Raw genomic sequence first — 10,836 nt, 5'->3', positions numbered from 1 at the left:
CTGCTGTTACCACGTCTGACTAAATAATTGACCACAGAGGCCAATGAGTCTTTGAATGACTGAAGAACCATCGTTTCCTCAGATAAAAATCCGACTTCCATTTTCTGCCACAACGCCATTTTGATGTTTATTTCTTTAATGTTTGGAGCCGTCTTCAATCTCCACGCTTACCACACTGCAGCAGATTTGATGTCCAGCTTTTAGCCTGTTTTCAATAATGAAACGTCGCAAAATGTTCCGAAACGAACTGATTCCTGTATCATAATACTCCGTTGATTGTATTAAAATCACGTGCAAGCTTCCCAGCATGTGTGTTTTAGGTGAAATGAACTCTTTATTTAAATTGATATTTAACAGTTAATACAAATTTATTGTGCACAATTCCAACAGAAACTTTGACGTTGGATTTCTTTGATAAAGTAAAAAAAAAAAAATTTTTCTTTAAACTAAAAATATATAAATCTTAACCTTTTGGATAAATTTAGATTAAATTCAGCAACAAGCCGTTACAAAAGTGTTCTCGAAGAACGAGCCCATTTATATCAACAATAACAACATAACTCAAACCTGCAGATTAGAACAAACATCTGCGTGAAACCCTCAGATCAGCAGGGGGCAGCTTCAGTACTCTCTGTTGAAACGCTTGTTGACTTTAGCCACAGCAACGCAGACGGTGAGGCCGATGAGGAAGAACTGTTTCTGCTCCTCCAACCACACCAGCAGCATCTTCACCTCTCCGTCCGGGTTCCTGTACAACATCTGAAAGTCGTGGCCGCTGTAGTCGAAGGACACCGTCCTTTTGGCCATGGTGATGTGGATTGGCGTGCTGACGCACCAGAAGGGTTTCTGGAACTCGTCCAGCAGCGTCAGGGTCATGATGCAGCAGTTCTACAAAACGCAAGAGAGAAACATCAGGGCTGGACTCCCCTATCCACTGACTGAGCTCAACTTGCACTATTATTGTCAAAAGTATTCACTAATCTCTCCAAATCAGAGAGTTCAGGTGTTCCCATCATGGGCATCCATGCCCACAGGTGCATAAAATCCAGCCTCCAAACATGCAGACTGCTGCTGCAAACATTTGTGGAAGAACGGGTCACTCCCAGGAGATCAGTTGTGCTATTTTTCTACTAAATATTCCACAGTTAGCTGTTAGTGCCTCTGAAACAAAGTGGAATTGATTGGGAACGACAGCAACTCAGCCACAAAGCGCCCGTCGGCCAGGCAAAATCCCACAGCGGGGTCTCTGCCTGAAAATCTTCTGGACAAGTCTGATTTTGGCAGCAGCCAGGATAACAACCCTTCCCTGACTGCACTGTGTCAAATATAAAGTTTGGTGGAGGGAAGATTATGTTGTGGGACTGTTTGGCTTGACTCCTTAGTTACAGTGAAATTAACTGTTAATGCTTCAACAGGCCGAGACATTTTGGACAATTTGATGCACCCAAATGTGAGTAGTTTAGAAATAGTCGGTGGTGGCCTCTTCCAAGTTATCATTTTAAATATATTAAAAGTTTCTGGGTAAATAATCAAAAAAAGAGCATAAACCACTGACACCATTCTTGTTCAATTTGAAGAATGTTGGGGGGCACCAACTCTGCTTGGGTTTCATGATAACATGGATGAGCAGGTTTGGTGTGGAAGGACTTGACCTGCCTGCTCAGGGCCCAGACCTCACCAGTCCTTCTCGTCCAACATCAGTGTCTGACCTCACAAATGCACTTCTGGAAAGGATCAAATATTACCAAAAAAAACACTCCTAAGACTTGTAGAAAGCCCTCCCAGAAGAGTTTAAGCTGCAAAGGAGTGCAAGCATCTTAATAAACTCTAAGAACAAAGAAAGCAATATCACTAATCTTCATATGTGTGTGAAGGTGGATGAGTAAATACTTTTGGCAATATAGTGCAACTCTGAGTCATAGACAAAAATAAGACATTTGTAGCCACAAAGAGAGAGAATTGTAACTAAAATTATCACTGGAACAGGTTTTTGCCACATTCAGTAACAACTAAATGACTTAAAATAATACACAGAACTATACATCTCGTTAGGTACAAGCTCAGTGGTTTCTAGTTTAAATAAAAACTCCAAGAGATGCATAACCTCCCCAACAAGTATTGCTCTGGTTCTGAAATAATGCACATTACTGCCACCTTGTGGTAGTAGCGTAACCATGAGATAATTTTGGTAGAGTGTAATCTAATCCAACTGGCTAAAAAAAAACTTAAAAAAGGAGAACAAATCTAGTTTTCTTCTTTTCTCCACCAAATTAAGGTAGTTTTGTATCAGATGTTCTTACCTCCACTGCTCCTTCCAGTTCCTCGCCTTTCCAGGGAAGTTTGATGTTTCCAGACAACGATCTGTGCTGAGATAAAGAGGTCCTCCGAATGACCCTGAGCTCCACCAGCCCGCGCCGAATCTGACCTGACCGCCGCCAATCAGAACAAAAACAAACCGTCAGGATGAAAAAAAAATCATCACACAAGTAAAAGCATAGTTTTATTTTTAGTATTTATCTGGACGAGATTTTTTCTGTACTTCGGATGTTTTTAAACCTACAGGCTTGGCCAAACAATTATGAAGTGGCCGTCATATGCAAGACAAAACGTTTAAGATATTAAGCTTTCAGCCTTTGCATTTTGATCTTTATTTACCTTTGCGACAAAACAGCTGCTGAAAGTGTCCCGACATGATTTCAGTGCCGGTGTTGTGCAGAACGAAGTGCAAAGTGTAGCCATGAAGACCCAGCTCAGGGTCCGAGTCGACCACAGGTGAGAGTCCCACAGACTCAGAGTACGGGCTGCAGGAAGGGACAAACAGAGCTCCACAACTTTCAATAAGGTTTATTTATTCACAGAAAATAAGCAAGTTAAGTATGACGTTGTGAACTGGACCGTGTGTTTCAGGTCTGGCCTGTGCCTAGTCTTTTACATCAATATTACCCAACTTCAACATCTACAACATGCAGTCCTCTTCATAAAAGTCATTATCTACAGATTTCACCTAATAGAGTCTCTGTTTTCAAGCCAAAGGTGCTCAAGTTGTTGAGGTTGGTTTCCTGCATCCTGGGTACAGATACACTCATCAGGATTTTACTGACAGATTCCAACATCAAGTTTTCTTTGAGGTCTGACCTGCTGATTCCAATTTTGACCGATTACTTTTCTCCTACTCTGACGATTATGACAAATAAAAGAAAAACAATGTCTGCATTTGTTTAAATAGGGTCAGTCAAACCGACAGGTCAGACCTTAAAGAAAAGCAGAAAGTCATGTCGGCAATGAGAAGCCCGGTTGGTGAATCTGTAGTTAAAGTTTGAGTTAGAGAGGTTATCTTCCAAGGTGAGCCATAGTTCTTCAGGTTTTCTGGAGCTCTGAGAAATCTCTCTGGGATCCACCAGTTGTCTGTCTGTTAAATAGTGAATATGTAATAGATTCAAGTAAAAAACTGGGAACAAACTGAGTTTTTATAGCAAGAAGATTCCGTTTATATTTGGTTCATTTAAACATCAGGAGAATCCGTCACAGTAGCTGAACAAACAATTTATGAGAAATCCTTGAAAGTTAGCAGCAGCAGTTACACTATGTGTCCAGCAGATGGAGCCTTTATTTCAGAATGAGACAAAAATCAGTTTGAGCTGCAAAGAGTGATGGGAAATGCGGTGAGGAGCACACAACAAAACAACCAAAGCTTGCATTAATGTTACACTGACACCTGACGTTGAAATACAACACGTTGCATGTGAGACAGCAGCGTGCAGTTTTAATTTATTCGAAAAACTCTGCAGAACATGCTCAACTTTCAGTTGTGTACATGTCAAACTGATAATCTGCTAGTTTTACACTCTGCTTACTTCCGCATGAGACGTCCAGCCACCTTTGTGTCACAGTAAAAACTGAATGAGAATTAACCAAACGATATAAAAAGAGAAACCCACCAGGCTGGAGACCCCAGCAGACTCTTCTCCACCAGCTTGTGGAAGTGAAGGCTGATCATGATGAAGGCCACCTGGTTCTTACCCTAAAAACATTCAGACATTAGGAACATACCAAAACCTTATTTTACAGTAAATGTCAGCCCGGTTAATGTGTGCGAAATGTTGCAACAGCTCATCGATTCTCCGTTTACCCTCCAGATGCCAACGATGACCCCCGGCTGCAAAAGCATGAGCTTCATCAGTCTGTCTTTGCCCAGGTAGAGGTACGGAGGTTCTGTGTCCAGTTCTAAAATTAGAGAGCGCCATTTGGGTCTGGAGGTGGACAAAGAGGAGGAGGATACGTTAGGCTTTTCCAACACAGAACATGGCTATGAGGCCAATCAGTCTGCAGCTCAGGTAATTTTACCTACGTTAATCATACGTTTTGGACTTGACATGGGTTATCTCTGGGCAAAATGATCACTAGACAGTGGTACTGCGGGGCTGAAAAAGACAGTCTTGGTCTGTGGATGATTGGATGACGAGGGATTCAAGAACACATCCTGACCAGTGATTCTTCCAGGTACTTGTATGGACCTCATCAGCTACATTCATGGACCTTTCAATAAACTTACCCAGAACTTTCATAGATCTTACCAGCTTTACCAGGTGATAGTACCTGGTAAGTTTCATGAGAGTACCCTGTTGGTAAATTTGATGAAAGTACCTAACAAGGAAGTATGGGCTGTATTGTGTAGTGCTACCTAGTGGTCTCGTTGTGTTTTCCTACACACCAAAACCTAAAACTGTTATTTGAACATCCTTTAGTAGTCAGGTTTTGAAATTGAACAAAGCTTGTAGATACTCAAGGATGATTTTTAGGAACTGGGACATCCTAGGATGGATTTCAGAGTCCAAAGATGGAGGAGTAAGAATGAAATTGGAGAAAAGTGGCTCCTACTTCCTGGTTTTGTGGCTCCTCTGAGGCTCCTTCCTGACTCCGTGCAGCTGAATAGTGCTGATGTGATGAAATTTGAGGTCGATCCCACCGCTCCAGTGAACAATCACAGAAGACTCAAAGAAGTGTGCCTTGCTCTGCTCCAACATGCGCTCCTGTCCCCAACAATCGCGCAGTGTCAGCTCCCAGCTCACATTCAGGTTCCTGGACGACACACAAGGCTGGATTAGATACACAACAAACAATAAAACAGAAACATATTTTATGATTTAGTTCAGGTGGAAGCTATGTTTTTACCAATCCTAACATGGAAATCACAAGCAAACAGTTTTAAAACCAAAACAATATTCAGTTTCTTGCACACCTGGTCACACCTGGTAAACCTTTCTTCATTTTCTCGCATGAAAAAAAAAAGAACTTCAATCTTTAAATTAGAATAAAGTAGAGCAGAACTGTAACGTACAGGACAAATTGTGAAAAAGTGTGGCATAAAATGTATTTAACCCCACTCCACATCCTTCTCTGCAGCTGCAGCTTCCCAAGAGACATGCACCACATCTTCTGAGGTGTGTTTCTACCATCTAACAGTCATAGTGCATGGAGAGCATATATGGACATCAGTTTTTAAGTGATGCCTCAGATCCTCAATGGGATTGAGTTCTATACTCTGACTAGGCCATTCTAACACATGGATATGGTTTGATCTAAACCATCCCATTGTAGCTCAGGTTGTATGTTTAAGCTGCTGCTCCTCCACAGTGCGTATCTGATTAGCTGTATTCCTACCCCAACCTGTCAGCTTAGGCGGGCATCCATGTCTTGGTAGGTATGCAGTTGGTCCATTCTCTGTTCTCCATGTTAATCAGAGCTCTGTGAGGTGTTAAAAGCTTGGGATATTGTTGTAGATCCTAACCCTGCTTTGAACCTCTCCAGAACCTTCTCCCTGACCTGTCTGCTGTGTTCTTTGGTCTTCATGATGCTGTTTGTTCTCTGACAAACCTCTGGGGACAGATACAGAACAGTTGCACTTATACTCAGATTCAATCACAAAATCCCAATAAAACAAATTAAAGATTGCAGATGGCATGTGACAAAATGCGAAAAAGTTTAAAAGGTGTGAATACTTGGTACTGTATGTGATATCCAATAGAAATAATAGGAAAGCCTCTCTTAATTTTTGAAAGCATCATCTCTAACCTGAGGACCCACTCAGTCTGCCGGGGCAAACCGGTGTATGGACTGATGTCTCTCAGGTCTTTCCTCCACTTGTTCATTTCATGTCCGGCCATCGATTTAAAGTACAACTTCTTCCAGCGACTCGCCGAACAATCCTCCATCTCTGCCGTGTCCTCCACCACCGCGCATTTATCTGAGGTCTTCGGCTTCCACGTCCGACTGCCAAACTCAGACACGTAAATCCGCTGCCACAAGACGCTGCAGCAACAAAAAGACACCATACAATGGACTTCAAGACTCCTATTATTCATGGGTTTTACTGACTGAGGAACTGCACGGACTCACTCATCGTTGGAGAGTCGATGGAGAAGTCTGCTCACATGGCTGACACAGAACAACGAGGACGGGTCCAGGTAGGACAGAATCTTAACCAGGATCTCAGAGGGAAGTCTGGAGGAAAGAACTAGATAGTGAACGCTAGGATAGTAGATTTACAGCTCAGAAAAGGATTAGAGGTAAATGTAAGGTTTCTGAGTCAATACTTGAATCATTTTAGCAGTTACTGTGCTCGTCTGTATTTACTATCAATCTCATCTAAAGAAATCAATAAAAAGGCTAGCAACCTTAACCCTATCATAGGGAAAATTGCCACCTTAATCATAGGCAATTTCCATATTAGTTTTATTTTTATTTTTAAAGTTTATTAAATGTATAAGTGTAAAAATCTCCTTCTGTGGCCAGACATACAAAATGACAACCAGCAAGTACCAAAAAACAGCTGAGAATATTTTTTGCTTTTAATTGCGAGTAAAAGAAAAGATATCTGAACTAGTTTCGGCTACCTAGCCTCATCCGCGCTTTAAACTTAACTAATAACTGCACAACCAATCAAAACATCTTGCCCTTTCTAACCAACCAATGACAGTGCGCGTTCGCAACTTTACAACCAATCACAGAAGAGCTTGGCTTAGTTACCTAGGGTACTGTGATCTGGTAAAAATCGTAAATTAGCTTACGTTTCGAGGAGGTTTAGCTTCCATGGAGGTGATTTTATTTGAGACACGTTTTTGGGTTGACCAGGACAGCTCGGGTGATAGCTGAAAAAAAATTACACTTAAATTAAAAACAATCTTATAAAATATGTATAAATGAGACAACTGAAGAACCATTGAAGAAACAACGCCTCATCACCTAGCTTCAGTTCCGCTACCCGAGCTTCGAGTTGCCACTTTATTCTGTCGCTCATTCCTCCTATGGCCCGAAAATCCTCTACCCTGACTGGCAAATCTTCCTCCGGGACGCGGCCTCCCTCTACCACGATTCGGTTGACGTATCTCCGGAGTCTGTTTAGCAGGCTGCCGCAGTAAACCCTCCATTAAATTCCGAAAAAACTCACCTCGTCCCGCCGCCATCAGCGCGGATCTCAAGAGCCAAGCTCCGTCTGTATGGAGGACCGATCCTGACAAAATTAAAACTAAAAGCAGAAATATATATATTTTTTTTTTCCTTTTCCTTACACATGCGTTTTCATCAAGAAATATATATATTTTATTTTTCCTTTTCCTTACACATGCCTTTGTTCTTTTGACATTTCCTCATATCTCTTTTTCCTTTACCGTATGCATTTCTACTTCATTATGCAAATGAGGAGGGCTGCCTTCTTCTCTCCAGCTCCTCTCCTATTGGTCAATAAACCGGAAGAAGGAGGATCCATGTGCAGTCCGAGGGTGTGTCCCAATTCACGGGCTGGATCCTTCCAAGTCCGTACTTGTGGGCCGATTGCGTCACAGCGAAGGGCGGAAGGTTTGTCAGATGCTGCCGACAAATGTGTCCTTCTTTTGCCCGATTTGAAGGATGAGTCGTGAGTATCCTTCGCGGCCCATGTTTTCCCATGATTCATTGCGGGTCGAAGCGGTTTGGTCAAACAGGGGCAGCCATGGCGGACCACAGCGGCAAAAGCTGTGAGTAAATTGTGAAAAATTACACTTTCTGTGACACAAATGAACTTTTACAATGTTTTTAGTGCGGGAATATAACTATGTAGACGTGAAAAATCTGCTTGATTCATCAAGACATCGCTTATTAAAGTTAACCTGAAAAAATGGACAATTTTATGTAATCCTACCGTATCGCTGGAGAGTGTGATTGAGAATAAATAAGTTTTAAAATATTCATTTTTGATGAAGAAATGTGCTATATGTGTTTTTCAAAGTATATTTATAATTCAGCTAGCATTATAATTCGTGATTCCAGGTACAGCTGAAGAGAAATACATTTTCAAATGCAAGCAAATCTCAGTAAAGAAGTGAAAAGCTTGAAAGAGCTTGTTTTAAGCATTTGCATAGAAAATATTTTAATATGTTCTGCAAATTAAGACAAATGTAAAATTAAAAAATACTTTTTTTACACTGATATTAAGCAAGATGTTTTTTTTTGTTGTTGTTGTTTAGGGACAAAGGAGCAGACAGGCCATTTTATTAAGCTCAGGGGTGAGAATGAGCACCTTTTTACTGGAGCTAAAAACTCAGCCACCGTGGCTCAGAGGTACAATAACAACATTCTTTGCAGTCAGTTTCTGTCCAGTTTCAATAACTTCTATCTTTCTAACTTTCATAAATATCCATCCAGTGATTAACATACTTCTTTTGGTTTTCCCTCTTTCTTTTTGCTTGTTTAGGACAATTCTGGAGAAGATGGTCCAACAGGGGAAGGTCACCCCCTTGCAGGCCAACAAAAAGTGGGACAACATGAAAAAGAAATATAAAGTTTGTTCAGAACTTCTCATGTCACACACAAATAAAAAAATATTTTTAAAAGTCTTGTTGGTTTCTATGTTTAGTCAACTCTGTTTTTAATTCCATCTAACTTTAGGATTGTAAGTATCCAGGGTCAGGAGAGGGAGTCAGTGAAAAGCCCACTGCTGCTACCTGGCCCTGGTTTGTCCTTATGGATGAGATGTTGGGTCAGAGGTCTTCCACAACACCTCCTGTCCTGATTACCTCCATCCCTGAGGACACTCCAGGGCCAAGCGGAGCGGTGGTCAACCAGATGGAGAAGGAAGACAGTGAGCCAGCAGGAAGAGGTCAGAAAAGAAAGAGGGACAGAGATGATGGAGTTGATCAGGGAGGGCACAAAGAATAGACAGACTGTTTTCCATCTTAGAAAGAATGGTACTGAAATAAGATGCTATATACGAAATAAATAAATGTTTGGTACAGATAGTTTCTTAAAGTTTTAAGCTGTTCTAATAAATTTCTAAATTGTTTTTGTCACCAATGTATTTTATTCCCATTTGACCTAACAATACATCAACTTCATTTAAATTTCTAAACACAGTTAATTTTGAAAATTACAAATAGCATTTTAAACAGAATGTGGAAAAAACTAATATTTAAACAGATCAAGATGACAAGACACAAAAGGCATAAAATAAAACTATGTACAAATATTTATAATGGCAACAGCAGAATCAACATGAGTGACCAGTTCCTGGAAAAACCTCTTCAACAGAACAAAGAGGCAGATGTCTTTCTGAACAGAAAGTCTCTGGAGATGTGGCTAAATCTCTCACAAGGTCAGAGACTTGGATGGGATGCTGCAACTGAGACCTTTGGTTTGTCTTTCTGGATGGTGAGCGAAGCATCACAGGTGGTCTGCAGATGTTTGTGATTCTTCTTTCATCCATCAAGTTTAAAGGGCTGGCTGGACCACATCATTAAGATGTAATCAGAAATATGCAGAATTAGAAGATGGTGCTCACAAAATATTACAATTAGTTATACCCCTCAAACATTAATCACATCTATAATATACTTGCCTGCATACAGTAGTCATGTTCTGGTGGTGTGTATATATATATATACACATATACATATATACACTGCTGAAAAAAATAAAGGGAACACTTAAACAACACAATATAACTCCAAGTAAATCAAACTTCTATGAAATCAAACTGTCTACTTATGAAGCAACACTGATTGACAATTAATTTCACATCCTGTTGTTCAAATGGAAAAGACAACAGGAGGAAATCTTTGGTGATTATCAAGACACTCAATAAAGGAGTGGTTCTGCAGGTGGGGACCACAGACCACTTCTCAGTACCGATGCTTTCTGACTGATGTTTTGGTCACTTTTGATCACTTTTGAATGTTGGTGGTGCTTTCACACTCGTGGTAGCATGAGACGGACTCTACAACCCACACAAGTGGCTCAGGTAGTGCAGCTCATCCAGGATGGCACATCAATGTGAGCTGTGGCAAGAAGGTTTGCTGTGTCTGTCAGCGTAGTGTCCAGAGCCTGGAGGCGCTACCAGGAGACAGACCAGTACACCAGGAGACGTGGAGGAGGCCGTAGTAGGGCAACAACCCAGCAGCAGGACCGCTACCTCCACCTTTGTGCAAGGAGGAACAGGAGGAGCACTGCCAGAACCCTGAAAAATGACCTCCAGCAGGCCACAAATGTGCATGTGACTGCACAAATGGTTAGAAACCGACTCCATGAGGATGGTATGAGGGCCTGACGTCCACAAATGGGGGTTGTGCTCACAGCCCAACACCGTGCAGGACGCTTGGCATTTGCCAGAGAACACCAGGATTGGCTAATTCGCCACTGGTGCCCTGTGGTCTTCACAGATGAAAGCAGGTTCACACTGAGCACATGTGACAGACGTGACAGAGTCTGGAGACACCGTGGAGAGAGATCTGCTGCCTCCAACATCCTTCAGCATGACCGGTTTGGCAGTGGGTCAGTAATGGTGTGGGGTGGCATTTCTTTGGAGGG

The 10,836-nt window shown here is 41.6% G+C and overlaps 1 protein-coding gene across 1 annotated transcript; it reads right to left on the bottom strand.

Annotated features, from left to right (window-relative positions):
• Positions 1–310: 310 nt before the first annotated feature.
• Positions 311–7,520, bottom strand: LOC124882902 (F-box only protein 15-like). The gene is made up of 10 exons (XM_047389552.1): positions 7,243–7,520; positions 7,068–7,148; positions 6,397–6,501; positions 6,073–6,309; positions 4,879–5,079; positions 4,130–4,250; positions 3,939–4,021; positions 2,656–2,801; positions 2,301–2,425; positions 311–888 (listed from the first exon to the last, which is right to left on the bottom strand). The coding sequence occupies exons 1-10, from the start codon at positions 7,461–7,463 to the stop codon at positions 622–624; spliced, it is 1,587 nt and encodes a 528-aa protein (XP_047245508.1). The 5' UTR covers positions 7,464–7,520; the 3' UTR covers positions 311–621.
• Positions 7,521–10,836: the final 3,316 nt, after the last annotated feature.

This window comes from Girardinichthys multiradiatus, chromosome 17, assembly GCF_021462225.1.
Source record: "Girardinichthys multiradiatus isolate DD_20200921_A chromosome 17, DD_fGirMul_XY1, whole genome shotgun sequence".
Taxonomy (NCBI): domain Eukaryota; kingdom Metazoa; phylum Chordata; class Actinopteri; order Cyprinodontiformes; family Goodeidae; genus Girardinichthys; species Girardinichthys multiradiatus.
This window is presented reverse-complemented; position numbering and strand designations above follow the sequence as displayed.